Source organism: Rhodnius prolixus, unplaced genomic scaffold, assembly GCF_049639745.1.
Source record: "Rhodnius prolixus isolate KJV_2025 unplaced genomic scaffold, Rpr scaffold_4, whole genome shotgun sequence".
Lineage (NCBI taxonomy): Eukaryota > Metazoa > Arthropoda > Insecta > Hemiptera > Reduviidae > Rhodnius > Rhodnius prolixus.
The window spans coordinates 43,894,003-43,917,798 of NW_027411614.1; the positions used below are offsets into that span (position 1 = coordinate 43,894,003).

General features: G+C 32.2%; 1 protein-coding gene across 4 annotated transcripts; it reads right to left on the reverse strand.

Moving 5' to 3' along the window:
• Positions 1-1,047: 1,047 nt before the first annotated feature.
• Set2 (SET domain containing 2) lies at positions 1,048-21,071 on the reverse strand. 4 transcript variants are annotated; one of them, XM_074131734.1, is made up of 17 exons: positions 20,886-21,071; positions 18,652-20,221; positions 18,461-18,580; positions 17,402-17,530; positions 16,833-17,034; positions 16,643-16,740; positions 14,953-15,112; positions 8,867-9,100; positions 8,640-8,767; positions 8,279-8,544; positions 7,902-7,944; positions 7,638-7,772; positions 5,750-5,967; positions 4,718-5,481; positions 4,344-4,544; positions 2,574-2,858; positions 1,048-1,792 (listed from the first exon to the last, which is right to left on the reverse strand). In XM_074131734.1, exons 2-17 carry the CDS (start codon positions 20,172-20,174, stop codon positions 1,640-1,642), a joined length of 4,659 nt encoding a protein of 1,552 aa, XP_073987835.1. In that variant the 5' UTR covers positions 20,175-20,221; positions 20,886-21,071; the 3' UTR covers positions 1,048-1,639. The 4 variants fall into 4 exon arrangements, with proteins under 4 accessions (XP_073987835.1, XP_073987832.1, XP_073987833.1 ...); XM_074131731.1 differs by having other exon boundaries at positions 5,750-5,977; positions 7,636-7,772; XM_074131732.1 differs by lacking the exon at positions 20,886-21,071 and adding an exon at positions 20,726-20,879 and having other exon boundaries at positions 5,750-5,977; positions 7,636-7,772.
• Positions 21,072-23,796: the final 2,725 nt, after the last annotated feature.

Here is a 23,796-nt window from a genome sequence, read left to right on the forward strand (position 1 = left end):
ATACATGTCTTATTGCCTTTTCGAGGTATCCCGCCAGTAATCGCACAATATTCTTAAAATCGATCTAAAGACTAGTTATTCTTACATCTGCCCCCCTTTTTTTACAGAATTCTTTTTATTAAATCTCTTACAACGTTCCTTTTCTCCCAAGTGACCCGCTTTATATTTTTTCTTCAACTTAATACTACATTTCTTGTTCTATGGTTAACAAACCGGATCAATCTGTTGATTTCTGTATATACTATTATGGTATAATAGATATATTATTTACATTCTTTTTTAAAGTAATACTACTTGATTACTTCGACAGCTACTAATCGATAACTACACTATGTTATGAATAGCAAGATACCTTTTTCTTTTGCTACCAAAGCACATGCTACTACTAGTCTGCTCTTGATTGGAATCCACAAAACGCTCAAAAATTTTGCAGCTCATTCAGTAGTAATATATTGCTAGAGTTCTTTTAGGGGTGGAAGAGGAGGGAAACAGAACTCATTTAATGAAACTTTACAGCTAAGGGTGAAACTCAATGGAAAAAATAAATAGAACTTTTTTTTTAGAAACTATTTCTTCTTCGTTTGGTTGTTGTCATTGAATAGAAATTAGTTGAACAAATTTAAGATCGTAACCGTCCTTAAACTTGAACCCTAACCAATTCTAACTCGTGGAGTTACTTTTTCTTTTTCTTTGATTTTATTATTAATTTATTGATTTAAGGCGCGTCAACATCTGAGGTTATTGGCGCTTGAAGCTTTTTTCAGGGCACTGCTGGCCTCCGAAAAGTGTGTTCTCTCGTTACAGATAACACTATCCATCACCGGACAGTGAGCCATAAGAAGGTTCTAGGAAGAAAAAATCTCCTAACAGCTGAATTCGAACCCGTGATTTCCGCGTTGGAATCCAGTATTTGCTACCACTCAGCTAATTGATCCCTTCCTTTTTTCAAGTGATTATACCTAAATTTACTTAGTACATAAACATTTATCGTTAAAACATCTTAATTGCATGAAAAACAAAAAGGTTATTACTTTCAAAACTAAAAAGGAAAAGTTAACATTTTATTTCACTAAGTTTTACTTTTTACGCATTTAATAAATTAAAACACATTACAACAATAGCAAAAACAGTCAATTGATTGAATTGTCTAGAAAAGATTATCTCACATTATTTATATACATTGATACATTTACAAATGATAACAGTAAATTATTTATTTATATACTTTTTTTAAAAAAAGTGTACCTAAAATGAAATGGAATTTCTTTTCTCCTATAATTGATAATAATTTACAGATGAATGAAGATGGGAGGAAGGGGACCTGTAATGCTGCCACTTAAAAAAGAATTGATAAAGTAAAATTAAAAAAAAAAACAAAAAATCAAAACAAAATAACTTACACGTATGAACAATAAAAAAATTGTACTAATTCATTTTTTCTCATGTTTTTTATAAATTTACTAAGATTAAATACAACTGTACATTTATGTATAGTTTTTTTGCTCAGTTCTTTTTACTGAAATAGTACCGTGGTTTTTTTCCATTTTTCTTTTTATAATATATATATGTAATTTGATTTCACATATATACTTCTAATTATTTACATCAGCAAAACCGCTATTTAAGAAAAAAAAATCACCTAATCGTCAGGTGAGCGTGTATAAACCGGTCCAAATTTATTCATATACTTTCTAATAAAATCGCGAGCTTTGTGTTTGACGTTGTCATTACAAGCAAGTTCTTCAATTGATGAACAATGTTTTAATTCTTTCACCATCACAAAATGGGTCAACTGAAACAAAAAAAATATCCAAGATTAAGCATTCTTACTTTCTTTTTACACTATACGCTTCCTCTTTCTCCAATTATAATGCTAAGGAGCCCATATATTCTTCAGATCTTAAGCAAAGGTCATTAAAGCGAGGTCATTTTAGAAATGAAATTTATAGAGGGAAGATTGATTTTCCCTCCCCAGAAAAACCCTTCTAAAATCAATATTCACGAAAAACATTTTAAGCAAAACACATCCAAGTCCTTACTGGAGGCTAGTGTACTTAGTTAAAGAATTCAGCTTGATGGTATACAATGATAACCTTCCACTTTTGCTAGGGCTACTTTACTCACTGTAGTTGGTCTCAACCTTTTCAATTCATCTATAAGTAGTAAAAAGATGGCAAGAAGTTCATTGGGACCGAATTCCTGGTATTTATACATCATTAAAGCGTACAGTATAGACTCTTTTCGTACAACCTCCCAGAAATAAGGTTTACTGCCAAACAATTGATTTCATGTCAGGATTTTGCCAGTAAATCAAGTTCTTATCAAATATTGTGCTCTGCGAAAATTGTTTAACCACTGATTGTTTCATTCTAATATAATTTATCTCAGCGAATTGAAACTTAAGTTCAACAGCTAACAGATAGATAGCCTTAATATTGCCAATCGCAATCGTCTATCTTATGTAGGTTGTTCACAAATGACGATAAAAAAAATTGTTTTTTTTTATCGTTTTTTTCATAACTCCCTATTACGCATATTATTATTAATCATTCATAGGAATAATAAATACGTACCTTGCGTGCAAGGTGTTTGAAATCCTCTGTATTTGTGATTCTGGCCACCTTGCAATCTTGTTTTCTATATGGATTAAGACAGGCTACAACTTCGTTTGCCATTTGTATTCGGAAGAGATCTTTGATTCTTCGACTGGGCCCTGAAGAGGTGTCTGCTTCGCAAGATTTTGCTATATCCCTGTTACGTTTTAGGCGAACCAATTTCTGTTTTAATAATTTTTCCTTAGTTTCCCGAATTTTGGACTTTTTCACTCCTTTTCTATAATCGCTTTCTTCGTCTCGTGGCTGTAAAAATCAAAATTATATATTTTATAAAACTAAAAAGCAGAAACTCCTCACAGTCACATTACTTATTATTTGTTACATAGAGATGTCTACATGATTTTTATAAGAGAAACATGTTATAAAGTAAACAAGAAATTATTAACGAAAAACTGTCAGTACTGCTCATTCTAAACATGGAGGACACACTATTCATCCTTGAATTTTAACCCAATCATTCCAAACGTCTTCCATCCCAGGTTCCCTTCCTTCTTTTCTCTTCGCGGAAATTTGATTCTTACTTGAATCCTCAATATCTTAAAAAATATTAACACTATCATCAATGACGTACACAACCACAACTTGACTCTGTTGCTAGTTGCACCTTGCCTTGATAACTTTTAATGTAGGCACAAATAATGTATTCACATTAATTTCCATTTAAGGACTTTATTGGAATCAATTTGACAATATAGAATTGTTAACTGAATCCTTGTGCCATAGATTTAAATTTAATAATACGAAATAAAATCTTGCGAATAAATTACATATTTACTTATTATGAGCAATTAATTGCAATTTTCTTCCTTCGCATTAAAATGAGAAGGTTATCTTGGTAGGAACCGTGGCAAACCAAGAAGATAAAAAGTTATTCAACTTAAGTGATTAAATTTTATTATGAAATAGGTATTCCTTTAAGATGAATCAAAGTGGCAATTTATCTGGTAAGCTTAAACATTTTAAATTTACTTAACGTTCTTATTCATTTACTTTCCTTTTTGGTTAATTAATACAGAGTTCATTCTTAGTACATTACTTATATTCTCGATTGTGTTTATTCATAATTATTCACTCAAAAGTGAACACCAGAATATACTCTCTCAACCTTGTAAAAGTAATTCGATAGTTCAGTTTCTCTATCTAAAATATTCTCATATTATTATTCAATTTGTAACTTGTTCAGTATTTACACAAATTTTACATTATTCAATGTAATAACTTTATTTCCATTTATTTTTCGTGGAAACAATAGTACTACATAAATATTTGTTTTGTAATTAAAAAGTTAACAAATAAAATATTTTCCATCAAAAGGTAGTAATAATTTTACTCCGCCGTGTTAAAGGTAAATCAACAAGAGTGCCCAAATTAATGTTATAAGCCATTTTTAGTCTGGATCATCTCCTCACAGGTAATATCTCAGGTAAATACCTATTAGATTAATTCTGGGTCCACTTCTGAGATAATAAATTACTGTGGAAAATATTGCGCGAATTTATGCACCAGCCATATGGAATAATTTCCTTGCAAGAAAGAAATTAGTTTGGTTAACCTCGCTTGTTGAAATATGGGAACTTCAAATTCGTGTCCATACAAGTGGATGCCCTTCGAATCAATTTCTCTCTCCCCCTTCCTTAAAATTTGTTGAAGGAAGCTAGCCTGTCATGCAGAGAACCATACCATACTACAGACCTTGGAACAGACATAAAAAAAAAACGAAGTACTTACACTAATAATGTTAACCTGCACAAGACCTTCTCTTCTTTTCTTGAGAACAGGTTCTTGTACAACTTCTGGTTCGGAATGTGGAACCTCTTCACTGCTTGCAGTCACTGTTGAAGATCTACCACCAAAACCAGCTTTAACTTTTCTTTTCGCCTCAGTAAGTAACAGATCGTCATATTCCACCTCGTCCTCGTCCTCTTCTTCCTATACAAAATTTTTTAACATATGGTTAATCTAATAAAATCCTCTCTTCTCACTCTTTTAATTGTTTGTTAAATTCAATAATTTGGAACATACGTATAGTCCGTTACAATTAAAATAAGTTGAACTATCATATAAATTTTTATCACAACAGAACAAAGAATGACAATATTTACCTTTTCATCCTCGTCATCAGAGGAAGTATCATCCTCTTCAGAAGTATCTGATGTATCGGAATCAGAGTCAGAAACTTGTGTTGTAGTAGTAGTTCGCTGGGCAACAGGAATCTGCCATTGCGATTTTCTTGTTTTAACATGATAATAGTATATTCTTCCTTCTTTATCTTTAGCAGCCTTCCATTTAGGTGGCAGTTTAAACGGTAACATTACAGTTTGAGGAGGAGGTGGTGGCGGAGGCGCCAGAGCGGAAGTAATTTTGGTAGTTGTGGAAGTGGTTGCAGGAGATGCAACTACAGTAGTTTGTAATGCAGTTGGAACTATTTGTGGGGGAGGTACCTGCGCTAACACTGCAGGCGGTGGGACGACTACTTCCATCGCCTGAGGGGGAGGAGGTTGAGCCATACTAATAGCGTGTCCCTGCGTGACCACTAAACCTGGTGGAGGAGTAGGGGATGGAAATGGAAAAGGCGCAGGCTGCGGCTGCTGTTGATACTGTGGAGGTGGCAGTGGAGGAGGAGGACCATACACCTGAGGAGGTGGCGGCTGGGGAAACTGAGGAGGAGGTACTCCGTGGAACTGCTGATCCATGTAAGGAACATTGGCGGGAGCCGGAAACTGATGTGGCGGGCACATAGGTCTTGGAGGCGGCGGACCGCCAATGAAGCCAGGTGGAAGAGGACCTCCACCCTGAGGTGGATACCTAGGTCCAGGCATCATTCCCCCACCAAAGATATTCATATCACCTCCTTCCATCATACCATCTGAAATAAAAATAAGTTTATGTATTCCATTAATTATTTTTTTGTTTTATTTTGTTATTATTATTATTTTTTTTTGTTAAGCAATATTTTGAGGTTATTTTAAGCCTCGAAAAATTTCATCTGTTTAATTAAAATAACAGTTCTCTTAATTTGCCTCTTGACATTGAAAGTACAACTTAAGACTCAACAATTGATTAAATAGTTAGTATCATTATTATTAGGTTTGCAAAATATATATATGTATTTCCACACAGAAAAGCAGATATACCTTGCATATGAGGAGGTGGTAGCGGTGGATAATATGGTGGGTAGTTATTATTAAATAATGTGGTCTGATTAGGATCCACGCCGAGAGCTACACACTGTTCCTGATGTTTTGTCCACATTTCTTCCACCTGTTTCCTCTGACGTTCTTCCTCTTCAACTTTCATTGCAAACAGTTGCCGCCTTTGCATCTTACTCATCCTCTGTGAGTTACCATTTCTACTACTCCCCCACCATTTGAACAAAAAAGAAACAAAAACAAAAGGAAAACAAAACGAAAAAAAATGAATCAGTTTTTCATTGAATCATGCTAAACCTCACATGCTTCGGACATGTACCCCTTTTTAGGGTTAAAAACATTTATTAAAGTCTAAATGTAACAGAGTTAAGAAATCAGTCACGGCCGTATACCATAAGTTTGGAAATAGATGCTAAATATTAAAAAAACGGCTGGTTTGTCTCTGTAAGAGGCATTTGCAATACTGGAAACGCGTTCGAAAAAGTGTCAGGTGATAGTAAACAGTTCTAACTATTGGTTTCTTACTGTGGGCAGTCAGAGAAACAGATATTCCCGGGCATGCATATTCGAAGTCACATTCACTTGTTTGGGAGTTTGGGATGTTGCCGGAGGTAGGTGCAGGAATTACATTTTAAAAAAAAAAGGATTAACATACAAAATTAAATAAATAAAAACAATAATAAAGGGGATACAGCAGGTTTCAATTAATTTCTGCTCGAACTTAATAGCAGTGTTATACTTAGAAAGTTGTCCAGAAAAATAATGGCGTGATTCTGGTGCCTCATATCCTGGAAGAGGGAATACGGAAGTTAGGAAAAGCCAGATGGAAGAGATGTAATAGACCGCAACCCTTCACTCCTGTCGAATTATAAGAGAGGACTGCAGAAATGCGATTGTTGCAGAGGGTGGCCTATTTTCCAGATCAAAATGCTTCATTTTGTGTAAGAATTTTAATACATTTGTTAAAGTTTCTCCGTTGTCTTTGAGCCCTGTGGTAAATGTTTTACCAGGAAAAAAGAATATTAATAATAATAGTAAAAACTCAAACTCAACATAAACCAGACAGGGATTGCGCATATGAGCTGAAGTAGTGCAAATCGATTGTAAAATAATCCCATTTACTAATAAATGGAAAATAATCCCTTTAATAAGCCATTCGGAATCAAATATTTCATCTAAAAGTTAGTGTTTTTTGTTTAAAGTGTAGTTTCATTTTAGTCCTTCAAATAGACTGCTCATGACAAGGTTGCCAGTGGCCATTAGCAATATTTCCTTACCATATGTTACCGGCGATGAAATAGGTTAGTGCAAATATTCAAGCAAGAGAGCAAGTAAAACATCAACTTTACAAGACTGCTGGGTGTGGTGGGATTGGTAAGGAGTTATTCATTGTTCATTAGATATTTACTTCCATAAAAAGCAACAACTAAACGCACCATCAAAAGCGTACTGATCTACATTATAGTGTTCTGAATCACATCCTCAGACGCTTTTCCACTCAAGAGCTGCCAGCCGAACGTTCAATTGGAAAATCATTCTATCTTCCCAATCGTTTTCGTACTATTTGCGCGGTGTACCCTTCGATAATAAGAAGCATTTAAGAATCTGATTAAGCAACTTCTAGACAAACCAGTAGTTTTTATCGCTGAAACATCATGTTGCGAAGAAGACGCAAAAAACAGTGATAATAAGTTTACTGATTAAATTGCGTTTTTAATTAACTAAAACATGATATATACTCGTATATGTATAGAAAATAAACCGCATTACTTATTCCTCGAACTTCTGCAGCGGAAGATTAGGTACTATGCTTTATTGAACATGCCAATAATTCAGCAGAATATGTTAACAGTTAAAAGAACTTCATAATTACCTATCATCTCCCCGACTCTTTCTGTTCCAATCGTGATTGTCTGGCGAATCTCTTCCTCGTCTTCTTTCTTTATTGCTACTACTGCTGCCATTGCCATTACCATATCTCCCTCCATCTTTATCGTAGCTCCAATGCCTGACAGAATTGACAAACAAACAAAAATTATATTAATATTTATCATAAATGGGTCTTAGGAGAGTTCATTGCAAGTAACTTCAGTCTAGAATAAAATAAAAATTACGGAATGTTAATGAAGTTGCTTACCTGTCATACGATTGTGTCTCTCGTGGGTCAGAATATCCTCTATCTGAAATTAAAAAGTTGATTTAGCATCCCTGTTAATTAGCGATTTTAGCGGCCATATTCAATAATAACAATAGAAACAACACAAATTCTCCTAACACATAATACATAAAAGAACCTGCAGAGAGCGCTCATGTTTGCATCTAATTGAGCTCTTTAATTTGCATTTGTAAATTGCTCTAAATGTTCTAATTCGTTCATGAGTTAACACTGACGTTGAAAGCAACCATAATTGTTTTCTGAGACTAGCAATATATCACGCTTTACACTTTAGAACGTAATTTATCAAAGAGACAATATGAGCAAAAAATCCTCAATTTTTATTTTTAAACACACACCTGCTTCTCTTTCATGTTCCTTCATTTGCTCGATTCTTTGCTTTTTAGGAATTCTGAAGTCTTCTTTCAGATCTGCCCATTTTGACAATAAAGCCGAAGCTAATTCAACTACTTCCTGCTCACTGTGTTCCTCTTGTTCCGTTACTTCTGCCGAAGTACCACCTTCATTAGTGCTCCCATCTTTACTTTCATCCTCTGTTTTGCCGGTTTCCGCAGTGGGACTGTCACCAGATTCTGTAGACCCACCTTCTTCATCCTCCCCATTTCTAAAAAAATCAAATTAATAGTTTGAACAAATTAATAATAAATAAATGAAAATCAACTTTTTTTTATTATTTTAAAGGTCACTTTGAAATTGTACCTTTCTTTCCTCTCTTCATTAGGCGAATCGCTAGACTTGTTAGCCCATTTTTCAACAACACTTAAAACTTTACTATCCCTCAGGATAGTCTTATTTGTTATAGGAAGCGCTTGAAGAGTCTTCAGGATCTAAAATGGATAAAATATTTTAGTTTTGGTATTTCGTCAATTTCATGTAAAAACTAAAAATATTATTTATATTAAAGAGAACACATTCAATTAATTTACCTCTAACTTTATTTTATTAGTTGAATGATTATCCATCATCCACGACCAAAGTAAAGTTAAACCGTGATAGTCCACAAAGAGTTGTCGGCATGGATCATCGGCCGCTTGAGCAATTGAAAGAAGCTGTAATCTTGTAGCACGATCTTCCGCTCGTACCATCAAACGACTTAACATCAATGTATGTGCTTGATTTTTAACCCCACTTGTGGATAACTTTTCTATCTCCTCTTCCAACTGAAAAAAAAACAAACAATAATTACATAGACGGAAAGAAAGATAACGTTTTACACAATTAATTTACTCTCAATATCGAATACTTCAGTTTTAAGTTTCTGCACATTGTTACTAAACTATATGATTTTTGGGTATCTGTGTTCAATCTCCCAGATTGACAGTCCGGAAATCAATATGGCAGAAATTATATATTCAATGAGAAGGCAAGTTATCTGTTGTAAATCTGATAATTAATGAAAATGGAAGAAAATCTGAAACCAATCTCAACCATAAATGGCAACTTTAATTTGACGTATAAATTCTTTAATTTAATAAAGTTAAATTGATTAAATAATTTTAAGAAATTAAATTTGATGCAATATATTTTTTAAAAGGATCTGTACCCACTAGTTAAGAAACTAGCTCAGTCGTTACAGCCTTATTTCAAAAATGTTACAAACCTTTATTAGAAAAAAATGAAATGACTGATTTCAGTTGAAATGTTGGACACAGAAGTACCATTTGCAACTTTTAGTTTTGGAATAATTCAAGTCACCCACACAAACAAACATCGACACACAAAACGAACGCACCATATTCTACCACAACATGAACATATTTAAGATTATCTTCTTCCTAAACGTAAAACTAAAGCGATATTGGTAGTGCAAGCATGTTAGTTTAACTGTGCAAAAGTTCTACTGAGAGAACAATTAATGAAAAATTAGACAGAAATGCTAAATAAATAAATAAAAATTGGTTAAAAATAAATTAAAAAATTAAATTAAAAAACAATTATAAACAGTAAGCACTTTTCTTCAAATTTTCATATTTAATTAACCATGGGAATGAAAACTGAATTTAATTAGTTACTGTTAAGTACTGTAAGTGGGAGAGAAAGATGATTTGGAAACTTGATGACGTTCTTTACTTCCTTTATTTTTAAGAAACATTTAAGTAATGATGCCTCTATATAAATTTCATTGACTATTACACTATCTGAAGTTATCAGTTACAATATTTAAAGAATTACAGCCATAAACTTTAAAAATTAAAGGTTTTAGAAATTATCAATAGTAAATTGGACTTTCATGTCATATTCCCTTCATTCATTGCCCCGCTTCTTTGCCAAAAGACTCCGTGCTTAGCATTATAACTTTGCTCTTTTTAAGATCACAAGCCACACGGGAATGATTACTGAAATAAGAGAGGTCTCATACTCAAAGAGATAATCTTTTGTCATGTATGCGGAGTATCCACCACCATAATTCTTTACAGATGAGTCTGAAGTAACGACGCCCAGTGGTTATTCGGATGCAGGCGCCAGCTTTTCTCTGACTGTCATTACTTGAGTGTCAAGTAGTTCTATTTTGTTTTTTGAGTGGTCGTATTTTCGCCTGGGTCTTAACAAAATCAATCTTTGTTGACCACTATTTCATTTCAATTAACTTTTGTTCTGATCAGTCAGTTTAATTGCTAAGTTGATACTATCATCAATCTGTTGATTCTTTAAAATCAACATAGGAGGAAATAAAAGGAAGGCAGTTCATTTTGTTTTTTTGTGAACATTTCCAATTACACATTGATTAGCAACATTCACTATTATTGACTAAAAACGCTAGCTTATATACATGATGTTCTTGAGTGATGTTTCAGTTTCTTCTTAGGAAAGTTAATCATTAAGCCATTGTTGAATAATTTATTTCATTAGTAAGGCTTTTTTATACTTAAAAAAAAATGCTTTTTACAAAACTCTAAAGAAGATTTCAACAAAACGCCTTACAAAACCAAAAAATTCATTCAGCTTTTGTTTGGATGGTGTTTTCTTAAATGGATGCGAAATTAAAAAATAAACAAACAAACAAACAAAACAAATACAAAAAATAGATCATAACGATGAAACATTAGTAACACAAACGAATCCTTCTTCCATCATTTTTGCACAAATATTTCTTCTAAATGATCAATGGAGCCCGTAAAATGTCTTTCTTCATTGTAATTAATACCATTAATAAAATCTTGATTATTTACATTTAGTTGTTGTTTATACCTTGCCTTGTATATTGACAGCGACAGTAAATATCAGTCAAAAACCACACAGGATCGCTGATATATTGTAATCCTTGGAGCCATTCACCAACTACGAGCCACTCCTAAAAGGGTGAATCTTGTTTTAATATCTTGTTTTTTTTTTTGTTTTTTTTTGTTTAATTTTTAATAATGCTATAGCAATGTTTAGAAATTATTTATAATATTTGGTTTTATTCTCTTTTTGTTTAAACAAAATATAAAGCAGAAAAAGTTTAGCTCAATCGAACATAGTGAAAAAAAGTGAGTTTGGATTCGATAATTGCAAAAATTATACATAAAACTTCCAATTAAAGTTTATTATGCTATTAAAAGAATTTGATAATATTTCAATATTACCAATATTTCCGAATGTATGTATAAATTAGCATTTACAATTTTTCCAATGGGAGCGTATGCTCCAAAATGGTGGCACTGCTAACATCAAGTCCCAAAATATTCAAACGATTTGGACAATAATTTCATTTTATAACCGTAATTTCTTTAGGGACAAGCTTTTGTGGTCATTTTGATATTTAGCTTACTTTCATCAGGGACAAGAGAAAGAAGAGAAAAAAACGAACATACAAACTATGGTTTAAGCAAAGAAAAAAAGCTATTTTCTAAATCTTTCAATTTGTTCCTTTTAATTGAAAACATCACTAGAAATATTCTTATTTTTGTTTCTTTGTTTTTGGTCTTCTAAACTTGATTAATCATTTTCTTGTTCCTTTTTTCAGTCATATATTAGTTATATATCAAGTTTTTTCTAACATCCACAATTCTTTTATTGTTGTTTTAACAATTACGCTTCACGACCAATCTAGAATGTCGTTAAAGAAGTGAATTTTCAGTTACTCCTCGTTGTTCTTTTGTTCTTCTGAACATTAATACCTCAATGGTTCCTGTATTTTTTTTCTAATTTTTTTTTTTTTGCAGGTAAAAAGAGAATTGTCTGAGATTTTCGCTGATATTTTCTGGGCTAATGAAGAATTTGAACCAGAAACACGACTGTTATAAAAACAACAGGAACTCGCCAAAATTAAGCACTTAACCGAGATCTTGCACTTTCATCATTAGGTCAAGAGAACAAAATTAATCTTATACTTTCAACTACTTCATAATTCCATCCAAAAAAAATACAATTTATGTTTAAAAGATGAAATTTTTACTTTAAAAAAAAAAAAAAAATCTTTTACTCAATTGTAATTGCATAGTTTGTCAGAAGCATATCAATCGTAATCAATCAGATACATACAAAAACTGATTTCAAATGCTTGTTTGTAAATAAAAATAATAAAATAAATTAGTAAAGTACACGGGAAGTGAAAAAAAAGAAAAGAAAAAATATTATAGTGTTCTTTAGGGTGCAGCATATGAAATATTAACTGTCAGATTATTTTGGAAGAAATCTAGGTAAAGTAATAAGTCTTATCTTTCAGAACAATCCTTCTTAGCAATAACTATTTGATGTTAATAGAATAAGCAGAAGTTAAGCGTGTGTAATCCCAAAATTATTGTAGAATGCATTTGGCAATAAGTTGTCTATATTCTTGAGATAATTCAGCTAATTTATATTTTACAAATAGTAAGAACATTCTATAGGTACTATAAATATAAATTAGCGAAACTTATTATCAGAGAGAGAAGGTCTACGGCGGGTGTGTAAAGGTTCCCGTCCGGTTGCAGAGAAAACGTATTGTGATGGGCTTGAATCACTGAGAGTTTTCCTCTTTGAAAAAAAAAAACAATAATCATGCCTTCGTACTTTGCCCCAGAACCCCTCTTTCGACTATCAAATCCAATCAAACATGAGATTGGAAGAAGAGACGCACTAAGTTCGGATTGCCACAATAAACCCTTTGTAATATACTAACACTACTAGGCCAACTCGATTAAATATTTCGATTAGAAGACAATTTTGACAAAATATTAATACTTCCAATAATCACTCTTTTTAACATCCACGTTTAGTAAATGATTACGACATAACACATTTCAAGTGCTTACTGTCTTACAAAAAGATTAAAATATTAACATCAAAGACATGCAGATGAATCCAAAAACGAAATAAAAATTATAGAAAACTTAAAAATTAAAGTGATTGGATGTAAAATAGGAGGTAGTGCGCAAAAAGATTGATGGTATTAGAATATAATTAAAAACATGCATCTTACGAGACATATTAGTTAGGAGCAGACAACTTTTTTTTCAAAATTAAGAATATTAATTTAAATTTTTGTTCTACAAAGAAATAAAAAATAGAATTTAGATACTTGGCACTACTGCAAAGTATTAAAAAATTCTATTAAAAGATAAAGAAAACGGATTCTTTTCCAAACATTGTAAGAAAACAAAAATTTCGAATAATTGATAAGTAGCTATGAAATGAAATGAACGAATGAACAGCGGCTTTTTACAACAGTGCTTTGGAGAAAAGCAAACTTTTATCAAATTTATAAAATGGGTATAGAAAAAGGTAACACCTTATTCTTTTCTTAGTTTATTCACCAAAATACAATCTTTCAGAGTCTCAACTTATTTCTATTAGCCGTAATTTTTAACATTTTGACCATCAACCCAGTCATCTTCGCTTCGGCATTAGGTAAAAGACATTCCCATGGTTGAAAGTTACCTCTAAAACTAACCAGTGCACTCTTCGAAATAAAGAGTTAAACTTGGCATGGAGAGTAGGTACTTCCAAGTACCTCTCTATCACTTATAGAGAATCTATGTAGATCATTGATATGTAAACATGAATTGGCTTTTATATCTCATTGTTTTTTGACGTTCTTTGAATTATAATTAAATTTCTTAATAACTTTTTTCTTAAGGACTGTAGAATATACATTCATATGCGATGAGGTTGGAAGAAAGCAGAAGTACAATACCTTTTACTATGTCCAACACATCACTTTTGCCACAACGTGCCGTATTCAGATTGTGCAAGGTAACAAGACCAGCAGAGAATAGTAATTTCAGGAATAAGAAAGAATAAGAATCGAGATTAAAAAATTAAAGTAATGCCTATTTTTTTTCATGCGGGCTTTACGTCCGACTACCTAATTAGTGTCGCGGACAAAGCCGACTAGCAAACGTAGTTTACTGTATAGTTCTCATATTATCATTAAAATTCTAGGCCTACACCGAAAATCGAACCCAATACACAATACTTCTTAGCTTTGCGGGCCTCGCCTTCAACCCTTTTGCTACCGTGGTGCCTGAATCTAGATGAAAGATTGTTTCTAAGTACTGTTGGGTGTGACCCCTTGCTAAACTACTATTAATATCATTCCTTCATGGGTTTCATGTAGTCCTGGCGATCATATGTTCCCCATAAGAAGGAGGCTGAAATAAACTAATTTAAGCTTAACAGAAATATGGCAGAGGTACTGAATTTTTTCTACCATCTAAAAACTTCTTATCTCTATCTTCAGCCATCAGCCAGACGCAAAAGTTTTTTTAGAGACCAGAAGAAATATATGCACCTTCCTTGCACGCGAATTTTAAAATTAGAATAAGACCAATTTTATATATATATTAGTAATCATTCTCTAGATCTAATAGAACCGTAGAATAACAAGGTCTAATAAATAGCTAAACTAACCGAATATATATTTAATTTTATTAAAAATGTTTAGGATGAAAAAACTATTTGAGGTTTACCTTTTTTCGGGAATCTTATCTAAATAGATCTAAGAAAGAAGTTTACCTAATTTGAAAGTGAGAACTGAAAATCCATTAAAAAAGCAAAAAAGTACTAGGGTTTTGGAAAACGAATATTCACAAAACTCAAATTTACTCACATCAACTTCTCTAAGATCTTTTCGCTTATCTTCTTTTCGTTTCTTCTCTTTCCGCTCTTTTTTACTCCAATTTTTGTCCCTGTCTTTATCTTTTTCTGGGTCTTCTCCAATCCATCCTCTGCAATTCTTACTCTCGCAATAGCATCTTTGGGCTTCCTTCCTGTAAATGAACAAATCAGTCAATTGAAGGCAACAATCTGAAGGCTGTTAATTACCAAAAAAAAAAAACTTATGTACTTATTTTCAATCTAGTTTTTGTTCTTCCTTATATCTAATTTTTGATAGAAGAGCAAGCCAAACATAGAATGAGAGAAAAAGAAAGTACGGCTCTTTTTTACACTCTTTTACCTCTTCAGAGGAAGATGGCTCCTTAACATCCTGTAGTAAATGTTTGCGAGGTCTGTCTCTCTACTATACTGCAGGATATATCTTTCATTTATTTAACAAAGTTTAGGCAAGTGCCTAAAATCTATCTGATAGCTCAGAAAGTCTTATTACTTACGAAAGCTCTTAGCACTTTAAATATTCTAAGTATAAAAATAGAACAACTCCTCAAGAACAACAAACCAACACAAACAAGAGACAAACAAACAACGACAACCTAACAATGGAATACAAAAAAATACGCCTCTTTACCATAGGTACAGCTAGTCACAAACTAAAAACATTATTACAAAACTCCTCTAACACAATAATCGCTAAAAAAAAAAAAAAAAAATCAACAACATAAAAATACAATTTTTCTCGAATCTGAAAAATCAAATTGTAACTACGGAATAGAGTGCTAGGACTGTCACAAAAAAAATATGAGTGAAACATAGCAGAATTTAAAAAAAAAAAAATACTGTACAAAACTGAAAAAGAACATCACGACACTTTCCATTTCCCAAACACAAAGATTCTAAAATCAGAGGCAAACACAAAGAAGGAAAGTATAAAAATGATTTACATATTAAAGATTGAAAATAGTATACAATTCAAAACTGACACGAACAATTTACACATCTTTTGACAGTTGGCAACACTGACCTCTTCACATACCACACATGTGAAACCTATCCACTAAGTTCATAAGCAGACAGGTCAGAAGATACACTATCTTTACAATAACAATGTAGAAATATTATAATGTCAATAAGGTAAATAATTTGTGTAAACTACATAAGTTTATACAAATTCATTATTACACAATTATTATAACTCTACTGTAAAATGTGTTCCACAGTTCCGAAGATGACCAAGTCCCTAGGTCGAAAGTTGGGCAAAATAATAGAAAATTATGACTGAAATTGGCATTATTCTTACTTCCTACTGGATCAATGAATCGTCAATGAACAATACATGAAAAAAGATCTCAGAATTAATGCAAATAGAAACCAATATTTGAGCATTGAGTCCTGAATGGATTAAAATACGTTCCACTACAAGGATTAAATGTTGTTCCTACGAAATAGTAAAAATCATATACTAGAGTTAGAATAAGACAATAAACCAGACCAACCTTCGCTAATCTTTGGTTTTGTAAAACCTCGACGGCTCAAAGCAATTATTTGCGCCACATAACTCATTTGGAACATTTTTTTCGGTAATGTCATCATAAAGAGTCAAGTTTGTGTATTATGAGTGTCCCTCACCAGATTTTATTTTTATTTTTTAATTAATATGACATTTTTAATGTATAAAAACTCACCCATATCTTTGGAGTTGGTAATCAAACGTTATCTCTTCACCCTGAGCTATAAATCGTTTACTGAAGAAACCAATCCTAAGTTCTCCATTTACAGTCCACTAATAAACATGTCAACATAAATTAGGACCTTTTATATTAATCAATTTAAAATTAATCCAAAGATCAAACTTAATTTAAAATAAAAAATAACCTTTTGTGTTTCTGCGTTTGGATCACAACTATGATTAATAAATCTAGAAACATTTCCTTTACTTGTTGCATCGATCACTGTATCCGATTTAAGTGCCATAAAATAATAATGTTTATTCTTCTCTTTAGCATATTCTTTCGCCCTTCGCCGGAACTCCTTCTGATCTAATACTTCGCCGACATATTCTAATAAAAATTCTCCCCTAGACAAGATTTTTGGCATTACTTTTAATATCACTTTAAAAAATAAATAAATGCACATCAAACATATTTTCGTAAATCTTCTTTCATACTTCGGACATACGGCCAGTTTGGAACGTTCGCCTTTTTTTAGAATGTCTAACAAACAGAGTAAGACATACTAAAAATAAAAAAAACTCTCAAAGATTCCAGTCGGGTGACCACGGAAAGAAGCAGACTGACTACAAAGAACTGTAGCTGATGATGTACTTAATTAATAACGTAAATAAACAAGTTAGATTAATTTTATCCCCTTCAAGATAAAGTTCGAAAAATTTGCAGTTCTTTTTGCAATTACAATATTTATAGTAACCTAATTTAGAAATTTACCTTGCGATGTCCACGGACGCGACAAGTCCAAGGCCTTTCTTCGGAGTTTTTACAACTTCACATCTTGCGTACTGACAATTCTGGAATCTTTTATTCGAGCACAAATCTCCGAGCACACATCGAGAACCACTATAAAACAAAAGTAAAAATTAAAACTTTCATGTAACATACAATTTGCTTAGTTGAAGGCAGCAAATTTGAAATGATAACTTTCAGTTTATTTTGCACAGAAGGTACATAGTAGACAACTGGAGCCATAGATGAAGATTTTTATAATAAAGATTAATTAGGAAACGGCTTAAATTTAGGTACTGGGTTATTTAGGATATCGAAACATCACCATTTTAAAGGAGAAAAAATTAAAACAAGAGAATCCATAAAAATGGCAACATTATGCTCTTGAAGAAAAATGCAATAATGACAAGGGTTCCTAAATTCGTTTCGTCAATTTATCAAGAAAATTATTTTTCTGTTCTTAGTTTTGCAGAGGAAATAACTGTAAAGCCTCTAATGGATCTGTTGCGGCTATCTCGAAGTGTTTTTTTCTTGGAAACTGGAAAAAAAAAATATGTAGAATGTAATTTGCGTGATTTGTTTAGAAGGAGAATATATCAGGTTTTATTAAACAAATATATCAGGTTAATAAACTTTGGTTTATTAACCAAAGTAGTTGCAATTCAGGTTGTATGACATTGGCGGGTATATGAGATGGCACAGTTAGGCCACATCAAGCGCTATTGCCCTGAACAACTAGCCAGTCTTTTGTCTACTTTCCCTGAAAGCGGTAAATGAACCACCAAAATGCCGTCAACTCAGACAATTATAAATGTGATGAGCAATGGAGCCAGCCTCAAAATATGTTCTGGAGGCTTTGGAAGTGCGAAGTAAATTGGAACCAGTTAGTGGTTAGTTATCCTTAAATGACAACTCACTGCTCTCACTGAAACTTATATACTTATTATTATTAAACTAATCATTTCTCTTTATAAAATTGATATTTTTGAAAAACCTGTAGATTTTGTATCTCATAAAAAATTCTGGATGAGGAAAATGACTCACCATTCAATCATCAGTAAGCGATTAAGACAATCTTCTCCACATCCAAATTCACCTCTTGCAATTTCTTCTTTACTAAGGGTACAGTCACAAACCATTCTTTTGGCTTCTTTGCTTCTGTACCTGTAAGCAAAACAAGGCGAATTAAACTAACTGATAATATTTTATGACAGATTATAAGTCTTATACAATACCTGACTGTATGAAATTCATTTTGTATTATTATTTGAAATGTTTTCAGCCTTTCTTCCACTTCAGGATCGTTCCGATTAATTGGTAATTTGGTAGGAATGTCGGCAACAGAAAGTGGATTTAGAGGTTTAACGCTTAACATCATAAATTGTTCAGTTTCAGGTGTTGTCACAGTCGCACCCATTTCAAGTTCTGACGTTCTTCTCCATCGCGATTTAACTTTAACAGGTTTATCAGTTTCAAAAATTGGTACTGCTGGTAACAAGGGAGGCGGTGGACTCACAATATCTACAACTGGTTTTACTTCTGGTTCAACGTCTGACCAACGATTTACTTTTATTCTATTACTCCTCCTGCGACTAGTAGTCGGCTCTTCAGTCTTTGTTTTGGAACATTTGACTTCTTCAGTTTTCTCTTGAGGAACATCTGTATTCTCCAATTTGACTGTATTTTCTATTTTGTCTTCACTAACTTCTTTTTTAAACTCAGATTCAGTTTTTATAACTGTTTCAAACGCTACATCGGATTCACCAGTTTTTGGTGCAACATCCTCACCACTCACATTGATAGACTCCAGTTTGGCACTTTCCACTTCACACATTTTTTCCGTTGGCACTGATGTTAAATCCGAAAAATCTAACGATTCGATTGGAAGAGATGGGGAATCAGCTGCAACATCAGCCGAAACCTCTGCTATATCACTGTTTGGCACTAAAGGGATAGGTTCTGTTTTAAAGGATTTTTTCACGGGGTAACACTTTACTTTTTCACTTTTATTAACTGTAAAAGTCTCTGATGAATCATTAGACTCGCGTACATTTGAACTTTCTTCAACACTCATTGGTTCCTCTAATTTATCAGTTTCTTGAATTTCTAAGGGGTCGGTTGGTGCACTTTCAGGGAGTTCAACATCTACAAGGGGCTGCTCACTTACTACAGAATCTTGAACGTTCATTGCCTGAATGCCCTCAACTATATTCAATGTCTTAGTAGAATTAGACGTTTCCACGTAAGTCCCTACGCTATCTTCATCGTTATATATTTCTATAGAATTAGCAACAATGGCTACTTCTTCGATATCACAAGTAATATTTTCACAAACCATTGTTGCTTCAATAATCTCCTCGTGGCCTATTTCTCCTTGAAGACAAGTATCGCCTAATTCGTCCTCATCTTTTCTAATAGTTGTGTTATGGAAGGGTAGCATATCGCCAAGTACGATATGTTGAATATCCTGAGGTTTGAGATTTTCAGTGTTGATTTCATCAGATTCATCCTCTTGACTACTGCTATATCTCCTTTCTAAACATCGAAATTTTCCAAACCGTTTATGACTTGACTTTTCATTTGGAGGGCATCCACTAGTGCCCGACAACTGATGTTCATCAATTACAGGTGAATCAAAATCTACATTCTTATTACTGCAATGCTCATCTTCTAATGTTTCATTAGAGTTTTGATCTGTATCGCTTTTTCTCCTAGTATTCCTTTTTGCGGGTGTTTTCGTTCTTTTTTTACGAGCCATGGCTGATCCCTCCACACCCCTCTCAATTTTTAATAACCAAGGACGCTCTAAACACACAAAAAATAATAATTTAAAGCTAAATATAAATACTGAATATCTACTTGCATTTATAGACGTTTATTACACATTAACAGTATCTGCTGTGAATATCCTAAAAGCTCGCGCAACCTTAACCATTATGTTTACTCGCATAAATTCATTACGTACACTTAAGGTCACTTTAAAAACGGTAACATTGCTTCTAAAAACGTTACTGAAGAATAAATAAAAAAGAAATCTTTTCTCGCACACTCAAAACAACACCAAGCTTATTCGCTCGCTTTAATCAATGCTGTTGGAGGTAGACAAAATCCACCATTTTGGAAAATCCAACAAACAGCAAACTTGGTTAAAGATAGCTGCCATAAACATTAGTCTTTAACTTATTAAAAAAAAAAGAAATTATTTTTGAAACTTAAATATTTATGATATTATAAAATATTTTTATACTCATTAATGCGAATGTGAAGAATAAAAAAATGAGATAAACATAATGTACAAAAAAAACTTACAGAAACGGAATGCTGCTGAGTTCACAGTATCTCTAAATAATATAAAATTTCTTTTCACTTCTTTAAATTTGTTTATTTTTTTTTTTACAAATATAAATTGCATTATTAGCAATTTAATTTTTAAATTGTGAAGTATCCTGATGATTTTAAATACATTTACCTGCACATTTTAATAGTTTCTTTGGTAACCACAATCTTCTTTTATAATGTTCTAGAAGAAATATTTAAATGGACACAACTATTAACAAAAATGCAACTAACTATTGTAACCATGGATAACTTTAAAACTAACAAACTGGGATGCAGATAAAGAGCGTCCATTTTGATTGACACCATGATCAGTAATCATCACAACCTAAACTATATTGTTTAAACAGCAGCAAAGAGAAAATTAATGTCTAAACATTTTAATAAATTAATAAGAAGTTACTTTACCTATACTAAGGAAAAAAAATGTTCTGAAGAATCGCTTAAAATCTATGCGGCATTTTTAAATTTGAATTACTTTTTTTATAACTCCCAGTAAAGAAACTGGATTGAATTGACAATTTTGATTCTCGTAATAAGCGTGGCGACACATTTTAAGAACAGAACGAGAACTGCAAAATTTATCTTTTGTGATTTGTACAGCCCGGTCAGTTTTCAAGAACTGATTTGTAATAATTTTGGTTATATATACAAATAAATATACATATATTATCTTTATTTATAATTATTGTATCCAGTTAGGTATTTCTTCCAGAATATCATAAAAGAAGGAGGTGGATATCAAAGAAACATTGAAATGTGCAGTTAGATGTATTTATAATTATTAAATTGGTTAAAATATACATATATACATATGTATGTATTTATATTTGGGTATACCAGCTAAGGGCTTTAGCGCAGCACCATTTATTATTATTATTCTTTTTATTTATTTTCCACTTTGTCAATAATCCATTAGCCATGAATGATAGAAAGCAATTTTTAAACTAATGCATTTCTTAATGATCTCATTTCAAATGTGTTGTTATTCTTTTCTCAACTTCATAATTTTCTTTCAAATCACTTTTCGAACAGAGCTTTTTACTAATAATTCACTTTTTTATAATAAGGAATGTTTTTTGAAGCCCTCCATTTATTTACTTTCGATGTTCGTTTAGGTCTAGCGTAAATTGCTGCTCCTTTTTTAATAATTAGCTTATGATATTAAAAATATTGCAGACATGCTTGATTCGATAGAAAACTCAAGTGAAATTAGTAAATTATAATTCACTTAAATAATTTTTTCCAATTGAAACTTGAGTTAAGATTACCTCAGCATCAAATTAAAGTCATTTTAACAGGAAAAGTGGCTATTTTTTTTCTCATCTAATCCATTAATTTACATATCATTTCATTCATTAAAGGCGATGATAACCCCAGCACTAATGAGATGAGATATTTACAAACAGAAACAAAGATGATATTCACGTGGACCGTACAGTTGTGGTATACAGGCAGGAGGCAGTCATTCATGAAACGAAAATCAAATTAAATACGTAGATATTGTACTAATAAGCTGGCCGAACAGCTGGCAATGCTTAAAGCTCTATTGGATAAAAACAGGAGAGATCACTTTGACCACTAATTTACTTGTGGTCATAAATTGCATACAAAATTACCATTTACATTTAGCTGAAGGTTCTCGAAAACGTCTACAAGAAAATAGAAGCTGTCGGCACAAGTTGGTTTTGAGAACTATGAAAAGGCTGACTTTCTGGCCAAATAAGAGTCGAAGGAGTAAAATCTGCCTGAAAGTTAAAACTATTTGCCGCATTCCGTTTAAAAAAGCAGTTTATAACATGTTTGTAACATGTTATAGTACATTGAACATTATAGCATCGCCTGCCTGCAAGTGCCCGGATGTCTCTGTACAAACAGTTGACCACGTAATCTAAAATGTAGATTCCATGCTGCTTGGGGCTAGATCCAACGTAATAAATAATTAATAGTAAATCTGGACATCGGACTTGGCAGATTGCGAAAAATGAACTCATTAACAATGACTCCTATCATTATTTTGATGAATTAATTCATCAAAAATGTATTATTAATGCTTTTAAATATATAGATAAGTAATCAATTTTACTGCAAAATTTTAGTATTCGAATATATTTTTAAGTTTAACGCAATTTTAACTAGTTTTATTTAATGCGCACAATATCTTAGGTAACCGTGCTCAGAGCTTGCCGGTTTTTGAGACACATTCTGTGATACAAACTACACACTCCAACTCTAGTCAATGGGATAAGAAAATGAAAATCTAAGGCAAAGAACTGAATCTGGTACCTATCTTTTAATTCTTGAACTGTCGCTGGTTGTAAAGTTTGACAAATAAGATTCAAGTTGGTGAGGGAAATCAACATTTTGAGTCTTTATAAATTAGAGTATTCCCCCCAAAATATATTTGAAACATCATCAGAAGGATAAGTTATACATATGTATGTCAACTTTTTCTCTTCTCGTTATGTGGACATAACTTTTTTTTATGCAAAACATTCAAAAAAAGCTCAACTGATTGTTTTTCTGAGTTAATTATTTCGGCAGTGGTACAATGACATTCTCATAATGCATGTTATTTTATTTCTATTTTGTTTTTTTACGTCATACCCAGAACGTAAAAATTGGTTTGTGGTGGATGTAAAAATTTTGCAATCTGATAACGGAGCATTGCTTTTTATCATTTTTATAGTATTGTCACTTCAAAATATTTTTATGCTAAACATAATACATATGTATAAGAAATCTACTTTCTTTTGAGGGAAGTTTTTATGAATTATCACCTTACATTTATTCTAATAAGCTATCCTTCAATTTCTTCCTTTTAAAGTTAACTTCCCGACCAAACTGCTCCCAGATGTCCTACAAACTAGAAAAACATATAAAAGTAAATACAAAATGCAACTTCTTTCCACTTTCTGATTTTATTGAAATAACTTCTCATATACCTGTTCAATTATTACACCCAAAGCTTGTGGATGAATTTCAATAACTTTTCTATCTAAAACTTAATTTTAAGAAACTAATTTTGCATAAACCATTTTTTT